The sequence below is a fragment of the Neodiprion pinetum genome, chromosome 1, assembly GCF_021155775.2.
Source record: "Neodiprion pinetum isolate iyNeoPine1 chromosome 1, iyNeoPine1.2, whole genome shotgun sequence".
Taxonomy (NCBI): Eukaryota; Metazoa; Arthropoda; class Insecta; order Hymenoptera; family Diprionidae; genus Neodiprion; species Neodiprion pinetum.
In genome coordinates this window covers 15,659,728-15,685,561 of record NC_060232.1, presented here as the reverse complement: position 1 = coordinate 15,685,561, position 25,834 = coordinate 15,659,728, and the positions used below count along the sequence as shown (strand labels likewise).

Sequence of the window (25,834 nt, the reverse complement as noted above, 5' to 3'; positions counted from 1 at the left end):
AATTACGATTTTCAAATGTTGGGAGCGATCAATTCTTTCAAAGATAAATATGACCCTGATATTCGCTCCGTCCATTGGGGCGTCAAAGTGGGGGAATACGACTCACAGCGCTCGGGGTGGTAATTTTGTGCAACTGTTGCACGTCAGTTCGACGTGGTTCTACGCCATTAACACGTGCGAGATTATTACTTTGATGGCATTCAAAAAGAAACCCGGTTGTATTTGTTGCGTATTTGGTTGCAAGAACAACTCACTGAATGCACCAAATACGCATTTTTATGTATTTTCTAGTGCCACGCTCAAGAAACCTCAACGAGACAAGTGGATCTAGGCGGTTGAAAGAAAAACGTAAGTGTTGAATGAATTCTAACCAAGTGTTGCGGAACTTATTATCATGCAATCGACTTAAACATAATTGGATGAATTGCATTGAATAACGCTAAACAAAGATGAATGTTATCGAATAGAAATATGTTATCAGAAAAGAAGAACTTCGATATTATTTTCCAAACATTTTTTTATTGAACCGCACAACAGTTTTATATGCTTTCAGGGTAAATGGGTTTGAATAGCGACCTAAGAAGCACACTCGCATTTGTAGTCAACATTTCATTGGTATTGAAAAATCGGACCATCCTTTGAGTCCGAGTTTTGTTCCGAAAATTTTTCCAAATTCTCAAAGTTCAAAAGATGGAGCAAAAACTTTAGAAAGTGCAGTACGAAGGTATATAATGCAACTGATATAATAATTGGATTTTTGTCGAGACTCCTTGATACAGAAGTTGAATTTCACTGATTGTTTCAATGCATGTACGTGCAATGGTATTTCACTGTTATTGTCAGGTTTGATCGGAGCCTTCAACAGCAGATGAAATCAAGGGCGACGCAGCCTTCTGAACCAACAGCGCAAGGATTGAGAACTGGACATTTCGAAAACGAAGAGTTACCATTATCCACGAGCTGAATGATGATGCAGAGCCGTTGCGAAAAGATAAAGAAATTCAAGTAGATTTCCTGGAGCTTCAATCTACTTCTTTCACATTTATATATAATCACCATGGGACCGAAACTCATCGTAGTGAAGCTGAGATACAAGCCAACATTCCGCTGGCTACAAGTGAACGAAATTACAGTTCCGCAGGAAAACGTATGAAGGATTCATGTTATGGAACTGACATAGTTCACAGAGTTGTGTCTGATTAAAATTTCGTTGGTTTCGACAGTCAGTGATGACAAGATGCAGTTCATAGAGAATGATGTCTTTATCACGACATTTCGGCAGGACCCCGCCTGCCATCATCAGGTTTCTTAAAAAATTACAAAAAAATATATGTATATATTGTGACGTGGTATTTCGTACCCCGTCACTTTGTTTAATTATCGCATTCCCCTAGGTGCAGATATCGCTAAAAATAACGAAAGCACGTCTGAGGCCAATACTCCAAAAATGAACGACCAATTATCTTTACGTTGAATTCTCTTTACTAAGCTAATTGTATGCTATTTTCTAATTCTGTAACACTCTAGGAGAACCATCTGCGAGACCTTCGCGTCAAGATACCAGGACACTGCCTGACAGGGGTCACATACCAGCTCAACATCGACCACCACCGACTACAGACGAACGAATACCGCTGAAACCACTCCCGGTGGATGCCTATCTAGTTGTCGAACAGGGTCGTGCGTGATGCACAAACAGTACCTCCGACTATTGAGGACTTCTCGGCCAGGAGCCCAACCACGAATGAATGCTTCTACCGCTCGGATGCATCGTCAGGCGGCGTACAGGGCTGTGCGTCAAAAACACAACAAAGCCTCCCGTCGACGGTACTTATCAGCCTGGAGCTGAACCGACCCTAACATCTACTAAGTCGTTGACTATCAAATAGAGGACGGTTTTCTCTTCACGAACCGTCCTATCGAAGGACTGCGGCGTGGAATAGGCTAATGATATGCTGACCACGTGGATCTGGTGGATCTAGTGTGGGCATCCGGATTGAGGGCCATCACAACCAGATCGTTCCGGCATGAGGGCTTCAATGAGCGAGGGCCGGGATACAGCGCCGACGAAATAGCTACAACGGGGAGTACCAGTAAAGCAAGGAGTGAGTTACAGTCTGTCGCAAGTCCAGGAGACCGGTGACGTAATATTGCCGCACACCTCAATATCGCAACACATGAGCAGTACGACCTCCCCTCTCACCAACGATACCGCACAGCTGAGGGAAAACATCTCTGACCACCTTCCGACGTCCCGATACCTCGATACCTGTCGTCGAGGAAGAAGAAAAACAAGCGGCGAGGGATTATCGCCGCCTACCCGTGGACCAGACCTACGCGACCTGCTGGTCCAATTAGAATACCGCAAATTTGAGGAAGAATCACGTGACAGCAGCTCGACGAAAATCAGGATCATCGCTCACCTTGTCACTCTACGTTCAGTTATCGCTAATAGCAGACGTGCTTTTAGTTAGCTCTACTTCCAGTTTCGTTAATAGCCGATGTGCCTTTGTTAATCCTACCTTCAGCTTTCGTTAATTGTAAACGTGTTCCTGTTATCGCTACGCAAGTCGTCGTACCGCTATCGTATCGCATTCTCTAGCACCTGTTAGATCTTCTTTTACGTAAGTGAGGTTCCTTTTCTATTTTGTGAAGCCACGAGATTACTTGCAATATATCGTACCTTTGCCTTTATCTCTTTCTCTCTTTATCTTGCAGTTGGTCTGCTTGAGCCAATTGAGCTCGTACTCTTTCTCTCTTCATCTTGCAGTTGTTCTGCTTGAGCCACCTGGGCTCGTACCTTATTCTCTCTTATCTCTTATCTTGTCCCTTTCTCTGTCTTATTGCAAGTAACTTCGCGACTGGTTGACTATTACTTACGCATTGTAGTGACTATCGCTTTATTTTATTATCTTTCTCTTCTGGAATATTCGAATATCTAATATCGCTGTCTAGCAGCGCGTTCCGTTAAAAGATCAATTTTTATCTTAGCTATTGAGCACTGCTATTTTGTTATATTTTCTCTGATTAGTTTATATCCGTCTCTTTACCTATCACCGTTGAGTATCGTATCGTAGTGAGTGTACCGCGTGCGCGATCTTACATCGCTGCGCGGTCCCGCTCGTCGTTCATTTGACATTCGAGTATTGTGCCGTATAGCATAACATCTTTTTCATTATTTTCTTCGCTAATATCGCTGATCGTAGTTGTCCCTAGTCTATTTGGTTTGCCGTACGTTGCATACTACTTATCTTGAATATTATTTGCCTTATCTTGAATTACCTTTTATCGTACCGAATATTATCTCTCTTTCTCTCGCACTTACCGCAAACAAGAGACTACGTATTATCTGTTAGTACCTATATTTTATGATAATTTTCTACTTGACCTGTCGCTTGAATTTACCTTGTAATTGATAATTTCCTATCTTTGCCTATTTCTGATCATTCTGGTAATGTGATAACTATTACAATTTCTGTATTTCGCATGTGTTTATAATCGCTTCTCATATTTTATGGTTTATTTGCTCAATGCTCAATTTAAGTACCGTATATCTTTTCCGTTCTGCATATTCATTATAGAAACGTATTAGTTAATACCTCGAGTCATAGTATCGCGAGCTCACGCATATTTCCCGCTTATTCGGAAAACGTTCCGTTATTTGTTAACTCTCTCGCTTCACCTTTCTCTGGCTGTAAATATTGTTAATTATTGCATTTATCGTAATTGTATCTCAATCTCTTCAGCTACTTGCTTGTCATTAAACCTATCGCTTCTTACTTAATATATTTGATATTATTCCTGCTTCACTTGTTTCTTATTTTATCTATTGGATTCGACTCCGCCCCTCTACCATTATCTTGTCTATCTGAGCGAACTGTGCAAAACCGTCGTAGAATCTGACCTTACCTTTATCTATTACCTTTACCTTTACCTTTATCTCTTTGTCTCATTATCTATTTTTGACGCATGTGCGTCTGGCGCCCAACACTCGTGTCTTTCTCTCTCATTACCTCTCTCTCTATCTAATTATTCAGGTTAGTGACTGCGCCGTAGGGTCACCAATTATCTCGTTTTCATCGTTTTACCCTTAACTTCATAAAAATTGGTTACAATATATATAAATTTCACAGACATAAATTTAACAATCAACACTTCCAATTACAATTATTATACATAAATGCCTCTAAACAATTATTATTGTTAGGTTGTCATAAGATAATAAAATATTACACACTCACATTTTTAGACATTCCTTAGCTTACTAATTGTTGCTTACATGGTGTTTCAGAAGGTGCTTATGACAACCTAACAATAATAATTAATTAGAGGCATTTATGTATGATAATTGTAATTGAAAATGTTAATTGTTGAATTTACATCTGTAAAATTTATATATATATATTTATATATATTATATTATATATAAATTTATATAAAATATATATATATATTTTTTTTTTTTCAATATTTTAAGAAACCTGATGATGGCAGGCGGGGTCCTGTCGAAACGTCGTAATAAAGACATCATTCTCTATGAACTGCATCTTGTCATCACTAACTGTCGAAACCAACGAAATTTCAATCATACAACCAATACAGTCACGACCTTCTAACTCACTCAGAGATGTGTCTGTCGGTTCAGATAACGAACGTAAAATTCTGCAATTAAGATGTGATTCTGGGTTTGATGGATTTTTTTTGTATCACAAACAATGAAGAGTTACTCGATCTTGCTAGTGTGACATTTGACACTTTCAATTTATTATTGCAAGTTTTGGAGCAAAACCGATCGAATAATCCAAAAATATTTAACGATTCAAGGACACCATTGAGAGAGAAGCTATTGTTTTTTCCATGAAAATAAAATGTGGGCTAACGTTTGCAGCATCGAGTGTTCTTTTCAAGCTACATAGAACCACGGTTTCTAGAAATTTTTTTTCTGTATTGCATCAATTAGCAAATTTGTGTAAAAATTTCGTGATTTGGCTCTCTAAAGAAGTCGTTCAGTCGACAATGCCTACGGATTTTAAAGAAAATTACGAAAACTGTCGTGTTATTGTTGATTGCACAGAGTTCAAAGCTGAACAACCTTCTACAGTAGAACATCGCGTTCGCTTATATTCTCAATATAAAAAGAGTTTCACAGTAAAAGTTTTAGTCGGATGTACACCTGACCGTTACATTTCATTAATCTGCAAATATCATAGCGAAAGAACAACTGATGCGCAAATGGATTTTTGGAAGTGGAAGTGGATTTTTAGAATTGCTTGAACCGGGCGATGTAGTGTTAGCTGACAAGGGCTTTCCAGCGGTAAAAACAGCATCAGAGGCAAGTGGCAAAGAAACATTACTTGTAATGCCACCGTTCCTTCATAATGATAATTTTTCCGCTCAAGAAGTTGCTGAAACGTATAAAGTATCTCTGCACAGAATTCATATCGAGCGGATTATTCAAAGAATTCGAATATATAGAATATTCGACAAATTGTCTTTAAGTATGCTACCGCATTGTGACGATATAGTTTTGATGTGTTGTGTTTTGGTAAATTTGCAGTCTGCGATTTTAAAAACGAGTGACGATGAAGAAAGTGTCCAAAAATAAAATGTCGTCTGAAAATTCCTTACATAGCAGCTGTCAAAGGTGTTTAATTCCAGCAAGAATTGTAAAAATATGTATAAATAAAAAGAAACAGGTGTTATCAAATAAACTGCGAAAATATTCTTTGTACCAAGCTGGTTCTCCTATTTCATTTCACATGTTCATTTCGATGTCAAATTACAATTTTAAATAAAACATCGGATAACCGAGTCATAATGTTCTGCTCAATCGTATCACAGTTGCAGACTTGTTGCATTAATAAAATGGTTAGGAACATTTTTTTGTCGCATAACGTTTTTCTTTGGCTCCACAACATTCATAGCCTTACGATGATAAATTAAGCTAATTGGGGACGATATTTTCATTATCGCTTTCACACAAAGCTTGTAAGTAGTGATCGAAGTAAAATGCATGGAATTTGGATATCAGATGTTTTAAAAATGAATCATCTCGTGGGAGAGTGATAAAGCAGCTTTCCTTTGGTGACTACACAAATAAATCACACTGTGACAATCCTGTTACATACATTTGCATTTGACACTGAGCTGCGTATAATACTGATGCGTTGATTTCAAATCTACATTATTATTTGAATCAACTAAATATGGGACGTTGAAAGTTTCCAAGAGTTCATCGCAAACAGGTACTTTTTAACACGAATGAGGACACTTGATCTCTACTAATTTCGTTATACATCCATCTTCTATCACGACTCCGTCAGGAGACGCACTTAACCATGGCTGAGCTTGTAGAAAAACTGTACCAATGGTGAAAACCTGAACATTCAGTAATGTTTCATATTGCTTTCGGGCGATTTTCTCCATTTTTTGGCCATATTGGGTCGCGGCAAATGATTGAGTGTGAACGATATTTAAAAATGTGTCTATTATTTTTTCAAGATCGCGTTTTGTCCGTGTTTTAATTGCGTGGGCTTTACTACTTGCAGTTATTCTGAGCTTTCTAGTTTTAAACCAATCAAAGCACTCGCTTTGACTTACAGTTTTAATGCACAGTTCGATTATTTCTTGTTCGCTCAATTGAGTATATTTTTCATAAAAACATTTCGCTGAAATGCTTGAAAAGTGGGATTCTTGGAGGTATAATTTACTTCCTTTTGCTCATATCATTAAGTTCAAAATGCAGGTTTCCCAAGATAGCTTATTATTAAATGAAGTCAATTGAGTTACTTTCGTTGTTTTCAAGCTTTCATCACGCGTACCGTCTTTCAGACGCTCTTGAGCAGCTAAGATTAAATTGAGCCAACAAGAGTGCGTTACATCGGATAATTGCGCATCATACGGAAGACAATTTACTGGGTTCAGGACGCTTTCAGCCTTAAAGTGTTCCGTGACGATAATTCCTTTCGCCTATATTTCTTTTCCAAGTTGATTCCGTGAAGGCCTTCCCCATTTTTGGTCTAAGCTAGTTTGTGATGCAGGTCGATCGGTATTGATGTAGCATATTGAAGCGCAAATATGCTTACATTTTCCCCCAGCACCAGTACCGTCAATCTAGAAAAGAAATGAATGTTTATAATCGCTGGAGAATAGATGGCGTATTAAAAAATACGCTCCCAAACATCAATTCATATTAATTAATTAGATGTGAATACATAAGTACATAACAACAACATTGGTTATCAAATTTTCAAATACCACTATTGTTTTTAATAAATCAGAGATTTTCTAAAAATATTTTACCTCCATTTCGACCTTGTACGGAGGTGAAGTCACGGAAGTCTGACGGATTACATTACATCTTATCACGGTTGACCGTATTTCGTTGAAAAAACATTCTTCCACTTGAACTACGTGCGTTGTGGTGAGGCCGGAACCTTTTTTTATTGTTGCTGGATTGAAATCTATCGAATGTGTTACTGCCTGAAATCCGTCCGTATGCATATATTCATGTCTGTAGACAATTACATAGACATGTTGAGGTTATGCAAGCGATCAACTTTCAATACGAAAAAAAGATAAGTACACGGCACTTGGAAAGTAAAAGAGGTACTTACCATTGTACGTAGAAGTCTCAGCTTCGTTTTTTGTTATTAATAAACTTGACACGATCCACTTTTTTTTCTTATTCAAACATTCGCTATTTTATTTGACAACTTCCCATACAAATGAAGGCAACGGCCGGCGTCACGAACGTGCAACGGTTGTTCACAACTGCCACCAGTGGCGCTGCCTACTCGATGCATGGAGCGAAAAGCGTTTCACGCAAACAATGAACTATCAATTTTGAAAAAATTGTTATTTTTCCGAATTCGTCACCGATGATTTCTTTCAGATAGGTCTGACCCTGACGTAGTGCTCAACATAATATAAAGTTTTTTTGATTTCTTTTCAAGCTGTACTGGTTCTCATAAATCGATTAGAAGCAACAGTGGCAACCTGTCCTCCGTAAACCGAGCCTTACGCACGCGGCGTATGCCTGTGTGAAGTTACCTACATTTTGCAGAGCGACCATATTTGAATAAAATTTTTGTAGAGTATATCATAAAATTCACCTAATCAAACATGATTATTGCAGTTAAACAAACAAAATCCTGACGGAATGACATTGTATTTTGAGTAAAAACGGACAGAACTTCAAATTGCGATGAACGTAGGTGTTGAGAGTAGTGCTCAAATTATTGCAAACTTGGATGAAGCAGGCTCAGATAAAAGACGCTCTACTGTATTGTAACGAGTGCGGATTATCTTGGGCCAGAGCCTATGAGATAAACCCGTTATTGTGCGTTCTTTGTCACTTTATAATGAAAAAGTATGTTTATGATGAACCCCCTCTGATGGGTTAAAAGCAGGATCAGCTTATCAGACCCAAAAACCCTGAACAGTCGAACTATACGGACTTAGGTATCACCAAAGCCGCCTTGATATGTGAACAGGCACCTCCGCCCGTTGCTTCCTTCGAAAAGATAAGGGCTTGTTCGGCCGTTGCTTTCAGCTGAAGACAAGTAAGAGAGGCGTATGTCACCTATTCGGAGATACGGGCTCACCAGTACTCCCTTCTAATTGCGAACTCCGAATAAACAGAGTCGCCTGTCTATTTCTGTTGTGGTTTACTGACCCCAAACACTTTCAATCCTTCAGACCAGAGATTACCTTGGCTGGCTGTTGGTTTACTTCCTTTCCCCTCTTCAAGGTGCAACTTCATGTTAGAAACATATGTTTGACAACGAGACAGACGAGTGCATATTCAGAATTTAAAACTGCTTTAATAGCGATAACACGAATACATTTGATATTGACCGAGGTCGGCGATCTGGTTTATAAAATTAACAATGCAGAACAAAATTATCAAATAAAAATAAAGAAATAATAATAATAATCAAAATTTATCGGTTCTGCTTCTAAGACGGTCCTTACAGTTCAAACATTTTATATCTTTCCTAACTCTCTTTAGCAGTCCCGGGCTATCGTGGACTCTAATAAATAATATCTATCTCACATTGGAACTAAACGCTTTGCTTGAGGTTCCTCTCCTTAAACTTGAAGCTAAATTCGATAGTGTTCTCTGGACGAGTAACGTTTCGTTTCAACATGACGCAGCTTGGCGCTTTGCCGATCAACTGGTACCCGCTCTTCGTGGTCCTCCAGTTTTATACTCTTCCAGGGCTGTGGTCAGGTTATCTTGTTGACGTCATTTCCCTATTCGTGTGTCCTGCTATGGGTCATCGTCCTGGTATGCGTTGGTCATCGTCCGTCGTCTTTGTTTATTATTTTGGGTTTATGTAGGTCACTGTCGATGTCGATGCTGGTCTCGATCAGCTGTCCGTTACAGTTGTTGTCGTGATTTGTGTATGTTACGGGCATTGTTGATATATTGCGTTCTTGAACAGCTGTCCGTTACAGTATATTAAAACTATGACATATACTCACATCCTCCATAGCTGTATGATCGTTATAATCTTGATGGCCTGTCCAGTAACCTGTATGACTACGAAAGCCTCTGAAAGTTGGCGTATATTTTTTCTTGTAGCAGCCCAAGTGCCACTTCCCAACTATGTGATTTGCATAGCCCAATTCTTCAAGGTACTGGGGAAGTAACTTCTGATTCAGTGGCAGACCTCTGGGCTCAGCACCAAAGAGTACCTTTGAAGCATCACAGATGAATTGAAAATCAAATTTACTCGTTAAAATACGTGCATTAAAAGCTCAATTTCGGAGCCTGTCAAACTTGCGGAATCCAATGAAAACAACATAGTAAAAAACACGTTTATTGCACGGAAAAATTGTGAATAAATGGTGTACGTATAAAAAATAAAAGTGAATCCATCCACTAGTATTCCATACACGTTTTGTAAACCTAGCTTTCACCATAAAAAAAATGCGTATAATACACGAATTTTTCGAAATGTCTAACGTACGTGTTGTATATGTCATGCGAATATTACGCAACGATTATATGTATATTCATACGTTTATTCAAAACAGAGAATTGCGTTATAATTGATAACAACAATGGTGAGTGCGGGGGTTAATGTTATATTAAATTTATGTATAAGCAAAATTAGGCGTGCGATACGCCGGGAAGCAGTATTGATTCTGCTCACACGGCCTCTCGTCGGGCTCGGCGACAATGCATATAAAGTGCATATAATCGCGTAATTTGAGCACTGCTGCCGATAAGGAAGCCAAGCGCGCAAAGCGGGCTACGCTGCACGATGAATTTTGTACTCATTTAAATGATCCCCGGCATGTTCCTACGAGAGGACATAAAACTGTTACATTCTATGACAAATGTTCCAGCTCTATCACATCCCGCGACGAAGACAAAGGCGCGTCTCTGCGGCTTTTGATTTCTCGTAGGATTCTTTCGTTACGTTTGGCCTGTTCCTCAATCTTGCGTTTTAATTTCCTTCGTTCTACTACTTCCAAAGCAGAGGGATTCCTTTGGCAACAATATCCGGTGAACGCCGAAATATAGGTGGGTATATTAAATTTCCACAGCAAAAGTAGAAAAGACAAGACGGATATCGTTCCAGAAATGGCAGCTATTGATGGGATCCCTATACCTTTGAAGTTAGCTCATGTATTGTTGACCCGAAGGGTTGCTTCGTTATTCGCGAGGACACTCTCAAGGTCTAAAATGGCTTGTCCTTGATCCTTGAGGGTATCCAAGTTAATCACGTGATGCAATACAATTTCCCGGCCTGTTACAAATTTGTTTAGCGGGGAAATGGTATCCGCATGTATTTCTGTTAATTGAGAAGTCATATGTTCTACGATTGATTTGACTCGCGTTTTCAGAGTTTAAAGTTCACAGCTCTGATTCGTGGATATCAGGGATAGCTTAGTGATTTGAATAATAAAAGTCTGCATTGAAGCGCATGTTATGGTTACCTCAATTGGCTTCGAAGGTAAGATTATTTGCGATCCCTGCGTTCTTATGTAAGCAATATCTGTGACGAGAAAACGACTCAGGGTGCATCCTCGTGGTATGGGATCGGTTATTTTCTCACAAAGTTCAATAGTATCGTTGCAATGTCCCAAATCACGGTAATCACCAATGAAATAATCGGTTATCTGTTTCAATTGAAAAAATGTGACTTCTCTTATAAAATTCTTACGTACTAATTTCAAAGCATATGTTGGGTTAAGTGTTACATAAGTGTGATTTATTCTTACGGGTACCGGGGTATTATGAATTATTACCCAAGGTTCCTTTTCTAAGTAAGGCACTGTGAGTATATAGATAAGTTTGCCTTTATCTGTGGTTGTAGTTAAATCACTTATTTTAATAAACTTCTCGTAATTTTCCTCCTTCATAGGTATTAGTGTCTTTTTGTCATTGGCGTCGAAAGCTTGGAGAGCTGACATAAGCTCCTTTGGAGTAAGGAGGGTGTTATCGATGATACCATGCCTTCCTAATTGCACGGCAGTCATTACCAGATCGATTAGTCGTTGCAGTTCCTTAAATTCAAATAAACTTAGAGTTATAGCTTCCATGTATTCCTGATAATCAAGCGTTTCGTTACCTTTTATTTTTAATGATTCTAATCGTCCCCACACAGGTTCCAAAGAGTGTTTAAGTTTGAGCTGATTTGTATTCAAGATATTAATTTGGACTTGATTGATGTGCAAGGACTTTGTTACAACAAGATTTAGAGTGTCCGTTACATTTTTTAGTGAGGCTAGATTCCCATTAATTATTTCCAAATCATACGCTTTAGCAGTTCCATAGATTGATTTTTGGATTGTTCCTAAAAAGGTAAACATTCCTCTTTCCGGTCTGATGTTTGGCGTGAGATAAGATTTCCTTAGGGGATACATTTCATTTGCCAGGCCCGTCAGAAGGACATGTTTTCCAAATACCGCCTCAACTTCGCGCGAGGCTTCGTAAGTAACATCGCTCGACGCGAGCGCTTTCGGAGTACTTGTTTTGGTTCCGTGGGATTGAGATTCCTTTAATTTAGAGGGGCGGCGCGTCATTTGAAGAATAGGCGCACCCAAGTCTAAAATGACTTCCAAAATATTATTGTGTGACGAGGCACGGGCAAATTCTAAATCTAAAGCGTTCAGGGTGGACTGGGCGAGGGATCGCTGACCAGGATTCCAATGGTCCAGATAGGTATCCCGTATCGTCTGGAGGCCTCCGAGTTTGTTGTGGATGTCGAGTAATGGTTTGGTGAACCCACTTGCGTCAATGGATTGGAATATCTTCCATCTTTCCTGGTACATGTATACTTTGCCCACTTCCTCCTGGAGTAAAGTCCCATTGATAACTGAGACATCGAAGTAGGCGAGGGATAGAATGCTACACCTATAACAAAAGAAACTAAGACTCTATTCCGTGGAGATCCAATCGTTACCCTGAACCCGTTTTAGTTTAATTCTAGGGATTGGATGGTTTTCCCTTGGTCCGGTGTCGTATTCGTAGTACGGTTTGGCATTATTCAGATGGGTCTTCCAATAAGATGCCGTGGAATCATCCACGGTTTTCTTGTAAGTGATATTTCCTTTTTGTTCGTTAATCTCGCCGACGACGAATGGTCCATTCCAAATCCTCTCCAAGGCGTTCTGTCGCGTATGGTTCTTGATCATTACTTCATCTCCCACTTGATATAAAGGAGTTTGTCGTCGTGTTCCTTGGTCCACTTGTTTTTGGTTTTTCTCTCTGGATTTGGTAAGCCAGACCAGAGCTTTCTCAAACCGTTCCTCCCATTTTCGTATCCACAACATTTTCTTACTAATTACGGTTTCCAATCGGTTTTCGCGAAAACCGTCAGGATTGTTGGCTTCATGACAGAACATGAGGTTGTGAGGCGTTTCACCTGTTGATTGATGAACGGAAGTGTTATAGGCACGTGCCATTTCTGTTAAAACCTTGTCCCAAGTGTGTACTCTCTCTTTGCAGGCAGTTCAAATATAGTCTTTCAAGACACTATGCATTTGTTCTATAGAGCCGTTCGACTGCGGGTGATATGCAGGCGTGGTGATATGTTTGATATTATAGTGTTCGAGAAAGAAATCGGTCTGCTCGTTACAAAACTCCTTTCCCATGTCCGTCAGGATTACTTTGGGGCACCCGAAGTTACCTATCCAGTACTCTGATAGAGCCTTGATAACTTCTGTCGCGGTTTTGTTCGTAAGTGGGGCACATTTAATGAATTGAGTTATTGAATCCTGCATCGTGAGGATATATCGGTGTTTATTCCAAGATTCGACCAGAGGTCCGACGATATCTATTGAAATTTGATCATTAGGTTTTTCAGCAAAGGTTTCGGAAAGAATAGCGGGTCATTTCATTTGTATCCTTTCCTTGTTATACATCTGACACGTGGGGCATGCCTGGATAAAGGAATTGAATTCATTCTCCATACGTGACCATACGGCCGTTTCTTTTACTCGGTCAATTGTTTTTGCTAGGCCGAAGTGTCCATTGATGTCGTTGTGAGCGCTGGCCATGATTTCTCTCTGTTGCTGTTTGTTAGGCACATCCTTTCCTGTCAAGCAAAATGATATGTCTGCACCTGAGTCCTGACGTATCCTCTTGAGATCTTCGATGATCGAATTGTTTTCTTCTTTGGTGGTTTTCTCAGGGTCAATCCAGAAGTATATTTTTTCGTACCTTTTCGGATGAATGTAGTTTCTGAGTTTCTCACGTCTATCAGTCTGATTCTTTGGTATAATCAGGATGTTGTCAGAGGCATCCTTTTCTTTAAGGGTAATCTTCACCCATTTGCCGTCCTCCCCTTTTCGATTTCGGTTGGGAACGAGTTTGATGTGAGATTTTGTTCTGCCTGTTGTGAGTGACAATCTCTCGATGTCAATATGGCGTGCGGCAATATGGTGGACCCACTTGAGATTCCTATCAATGGGTGTGATTTCGTATAGTCCCTTTTCCAATTCGGTGAGTTTTCCGAAGATCTCTTCCTTTGTGCGAAAGACTCTAGACAACTTATCCGCTACTACGTTCCTTTTTCCCGAAACATGTTCTATCAGGAATGAGTATTTCTCCAATCTTAGTCTCCAACGCAGCAGGCGTTGACTGGGGTCTACGCAATTTTTCAGCCATACGAGTGCACGATGATCGGTGCGGATGATGAAGGGTTTATCTGGTGTATTGAGCAAATATACTCTCAGCCTCTTGACGGCCCATACAACAGCAAGCATCTCCTTCTCTGTCGTGCTGTAATTCCTTTCCGCATCATTCAGGGTTCGAGATAAGAAATATATGGGGTGGCCGTCTTGAGATAGTACCGCTCCAATTCCATCGTTTGACGCGTCGGTGGTTACGACGTATTGTTTAGCTGGGTCTGATCTCACAAGTATCGGTGGTGTGACCAACTTTTCTTTCAGGGTTTCGAAGGCTTCTTGGCAGGCTGCTGACCACTCCCATGAGTTGTCCTTTTCTGTCAACTTTGTTCATGGTTTCGCTAACATTGAATAGTTTTGTATGAACTTCCGGTAATACCCCGTAAAACCAAGGAAGGATCGAATCGTCTTAACGTTGACTGGAACGGGTAATTGTTGTATCGCTCTGGTCTTTTCCGGATCTGGTTTGCTCGCTTCGTCAGTGATGACATATCCGAGGTATCTCACTTCAGTCTTCATGAAGGCGCACTTCTCTGGCTGGAGTTTCAGGTTACATTGTCTTAAACGCTGAAATACGGTTCTTACATTTCGATGGTGTTCTTCCTCCGTTTCACCAAAAATTATAACGTCATCAATGTAGACGCAACAGATCTTCTGATTCAATCCTCTCAGCGCATCGTTCATCATGCGTTGGAAGGTCGCAGGAGCGTTCTGTAATCCGAACGGCATTCGTTGTTATTCGAAACGCCCGTCGGGGGTTGAGAAGGCAGTGTTACGTCCAGCATACCACTTCTCTCTATTTTTCCTACTCGCTAACTCTCCCACAGTTCTTACATTAACCCTTAATTGGCACCGTGGGTCCGGTGGACCCGAGCGATTTTTCGAGCTCGATTTAATTGTACTAAATTTTAAAAAATGAACCAAGTGTCGACATCTACCGTTAATTGATGTCACTAACTGTAACTTAAGTCGGTTAGTACAGCGTGGCAAGCGTCAGTGTGAGTTCAGCAGTCGCTCAAAGTTGACCTCTCGAAAATCCCGGGTCCAGCAGACCCAGTGTGCCATTAACGCGTGAAAAACGGTTTTTTACAAAAAAAATTTTATACTGTATTTCAGTTTTTTTCATCAATCTATAAGGTAAGTGTATCATATTTGATGAAATAATTTTTTTTTTGATGTTATGACTTACATTTTTTTTATATAGATGCCGTACAATTTACGGCAACGTTTCTTGCGAGACGAATTAGTAGAAACACAGTATGACGAAGATAATATTGGTGGTGAAAACAGTGAAAATGAACGTTGTGATGGTTCTGATTACGAGCATGAAGGAGATACTGATTCTACGGATGCAGAAGAAGAAGATGAACTCGAGGAGGAATTAGAAAATGCACCTCCAACAAAGCAAATGCGTTTGAGAGAAGAAGAGGAAGATGCGCTCGATTCTACACCTCTTGCTGAAAGATTACAAAATCGCCAACGCAAATCTCGTGGAAGACCACAATCGAAATTGTACGGAAAAGGAGGAAGAGGCAAAGAAAAGTTTGTGTGGAGTCTGAATCAACCGACGCGTCAGTTTGGTAAGTTTTTGGAGTAAAATATTTCGGAGCAAGCGTGCGCGTCTCACCGTACAAACGTATCATATACAGACTGTATGTACATATACATACACTATATATATATATATATATATATATATATATATATATATATATATATATATATACATATACAAGTACTGTATACTTCATATATAGTAGTAGTCTTTTTTTGCGCTCTCCAAAATCATACATTTCAAAATTGTATAGCAACTTTTATTCATGTAAATAAATTAAATAGTAAAGTTTTTTATTTTCTTCTTTTCAGATCGATTGAGCACTAACGCGCCTGACTATACACCTGGCCCTACTGATGATGCTGCTAACTTACAATCCATGCATGAATTTTGGAGTGCATTATTTTCTGACGAAATAATTGATATCATAGTTGAATGTACTAATGATAAAATATTGAAAGTCTGTTCTGATCTTGTTACTGGCAATGTACGTTTACAAAGTTATCATCGTTCGGCGGATGCAGTAGAAATCAAAGCTCTCTTTGCCATTTTGTATCATTCAGGGATGTGGAAAACTCATCGAGTAAATGCAGATAAACTTTGGAGTTATGGAAATGGAGTAACATTTTATCGATGCGTAATGCCTTTCAAGCAATTTAATTTTTTAACATCATGCTTGCGTTTTGATTTGAAAGAAGAAAGAAATCAAGAAGATAGATTAGCTCCAATACGAAAAATCTGGGATATTTTTATAAGTAACTGTACAAAAAATTATCATGCAAGTAACATGTGCACAGTTGATGAGCAACTTCACGGTTTTCGCGGACGCTGTAAGCATCGCGTGTACATGAAATCAAAACCGGATAAGTATGGCCTGATGTTGAAAACGCTCAACGATGCAAAAACTTCATACTTGGTAAAATTAACCGTATTATTTTTTCACGATTGTATGTAATAATATTTGTTCAAAATACTAACAATTAAAATTTGTTTCAGATCTATGCTATTCCTTATTTAGGAAAAACTCATGGTGTTTCTAACGCAGAGTCAGTGCCGGAATATTTTTTCCGTGAAGTGACCACTCCAATACATGGAACTAATCGCACTGTGACGTGTGATAATTGGTTTACTACTATTCCTTTGATGATTAGAATGTTAAGAGATCCATATAATCTAACTATCACTGGCACCGTTCGAAAAAATAAGAACGAGATTCCGCTTGAAATGAAAGTAGCCAGCAAAGATTTTCCTGATAGTAAATTTTGTTACACGGATGATATGACTTTGGTGTGTTACACTCCAAAAAAAAACAAAATTGTGTTGCTGTTGTCTACGTTCATGCGGTCGAATGAGATTACTGGAAACAAACCAAATATTGTTCGACACTACAACGCAACAAAAGGTGGCACTGACACCTACGATCAGCTATGTCATTCCTTTACTGTTGCAAGGCGCACGCAAAGATGGCCATTGCGTTTTTTCTTCGGCATGCTTGACCAGGCTGCAGTCAATGCAAGGATTTTATTGAAATGTAAGCTCATAAACGAAGGAAACACTACAAAAGTTAGTGGACAGCAATGTTTAGAAGAATTGATTGCTCACCTGGCCAAGCCGATGTTGCAAGAGAGGTTGAGAACTGCAACTATTCGGAAGGACGTTCGCGTTGCAATTTCTGCAATGTTGAATGATGGTATCGATCTTGACTTGAATGATACTCAACTTGTTTTATTAGAAAAAAAGAGAAGATGCGGTTTCTGCTCAGAAAAAAAAGATCGCAAAACAAGCCTCGCTTGTGCCGTTTGCCATGTGGCCATGTGCAACGATCACCGATCGCCTTTGTGCCGCAAATGTAAATTCGATGAATGAATTTCGTGCCTAACTTTTTGTTAAGTTCAATTTTATATATTCATAAGTTACTTTGTGTGTATTTTTTTTATAAATAATTGAATAAAATTGAATAAATTAGCTTCAAACATTGGAAATTGTGTACTTAATAAATACCTAAAAAAATCGATATTCAATGTTCCAAATAAATACCTTTTTTTAAAGTTCGGCTACAATACTAATTTTTTTCTTGAAGCCTAGTATCTCAAGAGTATTACCCTAAATTTTTAGCTCTTAATATTGAAATTTACATGACTTATGAATTTTTAAGTGAAAAAACCCATTTTTTTCTTTTTTTTTTTCAAGATTTTTTTTAACATATTTAAAAGTAGTTAATCGTTACAAAACCAATGACATCTTAAAAAGGATATCAGAAAGTAGTACAGAAAAAATGTTCAAGTAAAAATATCAAATACAGGCTGAGGAATGTACGTTTAAACACGCTCGGGTCCGGCAGACCCACTGTGCCAATTACGTTCGAGCGCGGAAGAGTGCCAATTAAGGGTAAATCTCATGGTCTCTGTCCTGTCCTCTTATCTCTACGTAGTCTCACGCTATTCACTATCGCGCTCACTCATCAAATTCCATTTCCTACTCCTAGCATTGTCACACCTTTACTGCACCCGTACGTTTGACGTCTCGAGGGTCACTCCTATTCTAACTCTCAACAACGTCACATCTAGACTTCTTACATAGCTTCATACAGCACACTTCGTTTTTACCGCCATCTGAGCTTCCTCGAAATAAATATATGAGTAATATCTCAAACAAACCCTACGTTATTCAATCCTCATCCTGATTTCCGGTTGACCTGAAACGTAAAAGCGAAGCCAACCAGTTTACTCTTACCGCTCAGGAGTAACTCTACTCACGGACGTAACATTGGTGGCAGCGGTGGCCTTCGCTTTCCGGAAATCCGGAAACAGAGTGTAGATACTGCAAGAAGGCAGGTCATAGTATAGGAGAGTGCAGAACGAGGCAGCGCAACAACACAACTTGCACGCAGTGTGGTCGCAAAGGCCACTCAAACGATAAGTGCCGCTCAAATCGGTCCCAATATCCCCATAATCCAAAAATCCACCAAGGTTCAAGAGTTTTTCAAAATAACACTAACCGTCAACAACAGAACAATCCCAATACCCAATATCGAGCAAGAGACCCGACAAACCAACCTTTAGACCAGTTGCGAAATGAGAGTCAACGCTCACAACAGTATAACACACCAAATCATTCACGATCAAACTTCAGGGTTAATTACGTAACACAAGACTACCCGAACGAGAATTGCGATGCAGGCGTCCACCCGGAAGTTTCATACGAAGCAAAGCAACATCGCGAATATTCAGGCAACGCGAGCCATTTAAACGAGTTCAGGGACGGCCGCGCGGACGCATCGACCTCCCTCAAACCGGAGCAGCGTCCAAACCAAACGTCAGATCCGTACAAATAGAATCTGGCCCTCCACAGATTCGAACACAATGCCCGCAGTCTTTGAATGGGTACGTGACACTAATAATAGATACTGGCGCTAATATTAATTTGTTAAAAATCGATAAAATCGACCCAAGAGTCCACGTCACAAAGACGGACATTAGGCAGATTTCAGGGATAACGGAAGAATCCATCAGAACAATAGAAAGTCTCTACATCGAGTTAGCTAACACAAGCCACGAATTCCATCTTGTCGATAACTCCTTCCCTATCATCGAAGACGGTATACTAAATGCAGACTTTTTACTTTCGGAAGAGGCGACGATCTGTTTAAAAAAAAACTACCTTATCTCTCGAGAAACCGGCGTTATTCCCTTTAACAGGCATAGAACCAACACAAAAACACGACCGCGTATCCTCATAACATCTGTTACACAAACACCGAAGGTTCGAATAACCACAGGTGAACTCACACGACAACCCAGCACATTTATAGTTGACACCGGTGCTGATGTAAACATAATTAAACTCGAAGCAATACATCCGCATGTTCCGTGTAAATTACTCGAAGGTCAGATTCACGTTACCAGTGCTATACATGAGCCAATAAAAGTAGTAGGAACAACTAGCATTCGAATCGGTGACAACCTTCATATATTCCATATGGTCGACGATCTGTTTCCAATACAAGAAGACGGAATCTTAGGATCGATATTTTTACGGAACGGAAATGCAACGACATCTTTCGATACAGAAAAAATAATACCGAACAATACTAGCAAACCATTCAAACTCCTCAACGAAGACTACATATTGATACCACCACGAACGGCTCAGGTGATTGCACTCAAAATTGCGAATCCCTCGGTAAAAACGGGATTCATAGAACAGTTGGAAGTAGGCGCTGAAATATTCCTAGGACAGGCCCTGGTTACCAACCAACAAGGGTTTGCTCACGTTTATGCAATAAATTCCAACGAATCAGCTGTGGAAATAAGAAGACCAGTCGTAACACTAGAAGAGGTCGATGAACTCGCGAGCACCGCCACGCTCAGTGCAAAAACACACCTAACGCATACAAGTACTGCAAGCAGCGGACAGGTCTTACTAGCACTGGTCTTACACAGAAAAAAAAAGGATCAAGAATCGCGTTCTTCCCACATCCCCAAATTATGATTCGAGACGCCTTGAGATTTTGAAAGAAAACTTACGATTGGACCATTTGAACGACGAAGAAAAACAATCAATAGTTGAACTTGCTATCGAATTCAACCATTTATTTTTCCTCCCAGGTGACACCCTGAAACATATAAACTTAGTCAGCCATACGATCCCTACTACCAATGACGCACCAATTCATACCAAACAATACAGAAACCCAAGAGTACACAAAGACGAAATACAAAAACAAGTGACCAAACTCCTTGATCAGAACATTATCACACATTCTTCATCTCCTTACAATTCTCCGGTCTGGATCATCCCCAAGAAATCAGATGGTAGCGCCGAAAAGAAGTGGCTAATGGTCATTGACTTCCGGAAACTGAACGAAAAAACCATTGGCGACGCTTACCCGCTACCAAATATCGTTGATATCCTAGATCAGCTAGGCTCTGCAAAATATTTCTCAACGTTCGACCTGGCTTCCGGGTTCCACCAAATTCCAATGCATCCCGATCACAGCGCAACGACCGCTTTTTCGACTCCTCACGGCCATTTCGAGTATACTAGAATGCCATTTGGCTTAAAAAATGCGCCATCCACCTTTCAACGTCTAATAGATCAGGTTCTATCGGGATTACAGGGTACAGATATGTTTGTCTATTTGGATGATATAGTCATTTACTCCCGATCCTTGGAGGAGCACGAAACCAAATTTCGCAAACTCATGAAGAGATTGTCTGATGCAGGACTAACCCTGCAGCCAGATAAATGTGAATTTCTGCGTAAAGAAGTAGCATACCTAGGTCACGTCATCACTCAAAACGGATTGAAACCTAATCCGGAGAAGATATCAGCAATAAAAAACTACACAGTTCCCAAGAATCCTAAACAGATTAAACAATTTTTAGGCTTGATAGGCTACTACCGAAGATTCATTCCTAACCTTTCAAAAATTGCTAGACCTATTAATAATTTGCTGAAGGAGAATAGCCCTTTCCTATGGACAGCAGAACATCAATTTGTGTTCGAAACACTACGCGATAGTCTGTGTCAAGAACCGATACTGCAGTATCCAGACTTCGAAAAACCCTCCGTCCTAACAACCGACGCTTCAAAGTATGCAATAGGAGCAATACTTAGTCAAGACAAAGATGGCGAAGATTGACCAATCGCGTATGCATCGAGGGTGTTACAAAAGCCCAAAATCAATTACTCGGTGTCCAAAAAAGAATTCTTAGCAGTCGTTTATGCCGTCAAACATTTTCGTCCTTATCTTTACGGTAGAACCTTCACCCTGGTAACAGACCACGAACCACTAAAGTGGATCAAAAACCTACGGGACCCGACTTCTCGTTTAATACACTGAAGACTGAAGTTGGACGAATATTCGTACGTCACAAAACATGAAAAAGGAATAGCGAACTCCAACACAGACGCGCTTTCCAGAAATCCACCTGTCGACTCTTTCCGAATTCTACCTATTACCTTAAAACGGCCACGACCCGATACAGAATGCTCATCTACTGACGCCCACAAGCGCGCCAATGTAGCTCACCAATACCCAGCACGTGCTCGCGAACCAGATACGCTATCTTCATCTACCGGCGCTCACAAGCGAATGAAACATGTAGACCAGCACCCTATACGAGCGTGTGGATCTGCACACGAATCCACCAGCCCTTCCCCACGAAGACGAAACAAAGCGTTACAAGACACTTCGACTTCTACTGTTACCTCTGACTCAAGTGCCAGTATGACTGACAATAACAGCGCAACGGAGGCACCGATCGTAGTCAATAAAACGATCAAGCAAACTACGGAACGAGTTCAACCACTCACCTCATCCAAATCAAACCAAAACTCCGGTAAGCCCCAGGGTCGTAGTGTTAAAACACGTGAAGAACAGTCCGACACACTGAATAAGCCGACACCAGAAGCCACTACCAGTAAAGGACGAAATTACGCCCCTCGATTCACGGAATTCGTAACAGATCTTAACCACCTACCATCAACGCATAGTAAATTTATTCAAGAGATACGCGCCAATCTCCTCGACAGACAAGATAACCTAGCCCACCGCATCTCGGCAGACTGCAAGACATCACGAGGAGTCGCGGGACAACTAATCAATAGGAAAATAATCACCCCAGAGCAACTACGACAACTAGACCCTGAAGTAACGAACGTATTGACACTGCTACATGGTAACCGCCTCATTTACAATCTAGTAACCAAAAAATACCACTACCAGAAACGAACTGAAGAAACACTGTTCAACGCCCTAGTAAATCTAAAGAATTGCTTAGAACAAGACAAAGTCAAATCGCTCTCGATTCCAAGACTAGGCTGCAGCTTAGATAAGTTAGACTGGAACCTTGTTAATCGGATGATCCATTACATATTTAAAGACTCCGACATAACGATCACCATTTGTAATTATCAAAACCCGACTTATGACTCGACATCTTCTGAATCTAAAGCAGACGCATCAACACCCAGAATCCCTGCTCCCCCTTCAACTCGTCGGCCAATGCGTCGGACCGGCACTAGGTCAGCTCCAAGACATGCTCCGGTTTCTACTCCCTCGCGCTACCCAACTGATATCTCGGAGAGTGACTCCGTGACACATGATCCGGAGTCAGCTGTTGAAGACACGGATAGCGATGCCTCCGTTGTACCTACGGCAACGCTACCACCTTCATGCTCACAACGTCGCGACAATCCCGAAGAGCGAAAACCGGACCGCCCCCATATTGACAATGACAACTTTTGTTGCTTAGAATACTTCATACAAAATCAAAATGACATATTACCAACACCCAACGTAACCGAAACTAATGACGGACTTCTTATGTTGTGCGACAATTACGCTCATTTCGTATCAGCTAATTGTGGTTGGACAGAAGGACTAGAAAAACAGTTGATAGACGGAAATCTAATAAGCATGGAATCCTTTCAAAACCAGAATCCAGAAATATCCGACGTAATTAAAACTCGGTTGGAAAACAACAAATACATTTTTACCCTCGTAGTGAAACCACGACAATCAGGCCCGGGCAGACTTGACGACATTTTCTACACGTTAGTTAACTTGAGGATTATCTTGTCCGGACTAGACATTCGGTCCATATCATTCCCCATGTCAGGACCAGGAGTATCTATCTTCAAAAAACTCATTTATCACATTTTTGCGGATTCAGACATTCGAGTAACACTTTGTAGAAATACTACAATTAAACCAGACGAACGATTACGCGAAGACATGATCGAAGAGTACCACGAGTCACTGATCGGAGGACACCAAGGCGTTACAAAAATTTTCAATAAAATAAGAGAAAAATATTTTTGGCCAAATATGAAAAAGCAAATTCAAAATATCATCAGATCTTGCGGCAGTTGCCAGAGGAAAAAACTAGTCAGGATCAAAACAAAATCACCCGTGGCAATCACTGACACGCCCGCAGAGGCCTTTGACAAAGTAGCTCTAGATTTACTTGGTCCACTCCGTGTTACGAAATCGCATAACCGCTACCTTTTGACGATCCAGTGCAATCTGACCAAGTTCTTAGACGCCATTCCAATTCCCGATGCTACGGCAAAGACGATAGGGACAGTATTCGCTAAAGAATACATCACGCGCTATGGATCTCCACGAACTATACTCATTGACCAGGGACGAAACTTCATGAGTACCGCTTTCAAAAAAATATGCAGGCTCTTCAAAATTAAACAAGTACGAACAACCGCCTATAGACCGCAATCAAACGGCTCATTTTAAAGAAGTCACCTTGTAATTACCGAATACATCAAACATTACATCAACGAAAATAAAGATTGGGATGAATTCATACGTTTCGCCATTTTCTGCTATAATACAGCGAAACACGACAGTACACATTATTCACCTCACCAGCTGATCTTCGGCTCGGAAGCTAAACTACCGACAGATGCGATACTAAGCAACACATCCACGCATACATACGATACATTCCTCCTCGATCTAATAGCGAATCTCACAGACATCCGTAAACGCGCCGCGTTGAACCTGAAACAAGCTAAACAGAAAAGTAAAGAACACTACGACAGAACGATTAACCCACAACGATTTGAAATAGGACAAACTGTCTACCTATTAAACGAAACAAGGTAAAAATTCCAAGATCATTATAAAGGCCCGTATGTAATCAAACGAATAATAGATGACGTTAACGCTGAAATATACCTCACGCTGAACAAAACTAAAATAGTTCATCTCAATAAACTGAAAATCGCACATACATGGTAAAATCCCACATTAACCCCTTCAATAGCAAACACAGTACAACCGACAATAACAAAACGCGATTTGCTCAGTAATCATGCTTTAGCAAACTCAGTAGAATATGTATATCATTACAGGGCCAGTGCGGAAACCATCGACCACGATGAAATACCGTACACAGTACAACAACTTGTAGTTAATCCCGGCATCCACTTTGAAAAAATGAACAATCTACGGACATTCAACGAACAATAGACGCTTATCAACTATGTGGATCTTGGTAACATGTTATCCCAGTTATTAAAAATTACAGACTATTTGAACAAAATACGCGAAAAATGTATTACCTTAGCAAGTAGATGCGATACGAGTGACCATATAGAATTGTTAGCCAACAGAATAAGTACAATCAAAGAATACCAGAAGCAAATAAAATCATTAATTGGTCATCGCACAATTAACAAAGCGCACCGGAAGCTGTCCAAGTTAGCAACGCAACGCGACAAAAGAGGAGCTTTAAACTTTGTGGGAAGCCTCTCCAAATCACTTTTTGGAACACTAGATGTAGAAGACGGTGAATACTTGAACCAACAGATAGATAATCTATACAACGATACAAACCATCTAGCAATCCTGCTAAACAAACAAACAAATATAGTGCAATCGACACTGGGAGCATATCGTAACGAACTGGATAACGCTGCATCCCACAACGAATTACAAGACCGCATATTGGCAACCCTAAGCAACCAAGTGACTATCTCGGGAAGATTCATGTCCACAAGCAAGACTGCAATCTCACTTATTAGACACCTCATTGACCTAGACAGATACATGAATAATTACGAACTTGATCTTAACAACCTAATAGACGCTATCCTTTTGGCACAACAAGGAATAATACATCCAAAAATATTATCTCCAGAACAACTGATTTCGAGCATCCAACACATTCAATTGCTGAAACCTCTTCTAGAATTTCCCGTTCCCATAGACGCCGCATACGCTGAAGAGTTAGTCCGAGTATCGAAAGTAGAAATCGCATACTTTGAGCCGCGATTGATTTACGTCATCTCAATACCCATATTAAATAGAGATACTTTCAATTTATACCACTTGCTACCCATACCAGTTAGACAATCCTACGACACGATTTTCAACAAAGTCGCATACATTCAACACAGTGCTGACTATATAGCAACAACACTAAATAGAGCGTCATACTTCCAGCTATCCGAACCGAAAATCAACAAATGTATCCTAACGCAAAACAAATACATTTGCAGACAAAGTCAACCACTATTCCACAGCGGAATCCACAAGCTATGCAAAGTCGACTTGTTTCTCCACTCCTCACAATCAGTAACAAAAAATTGCGACGTTAGACTAAC

At 40.1% G+C, this 25,834-nt stretch overlaps 1 protein-coding gene across 1 annotated transcript in view; it reads right to left on the bottom strand.

Annotated features, from left to right (window-relative positions):
- LOC124220168 (arylsulfatase B) overlaps window positions 1-25,834 on the bottom strand; it is a 557,318-nt gene that overhangs the window by 446,075 nt on the left and 85,409 nt on the right. Inside the window, exon 3 of the mRNA XM_046628671.2 lies at window positions 9,490-9,702. Within this exon, the coding sequence (XP_046484627.1) occupies window positions 9,490-9,702 (213 nt within the window). The remainder of the gene's footprint in view (window positions 1-9,489; window positions 9,703-25,834) is intronic.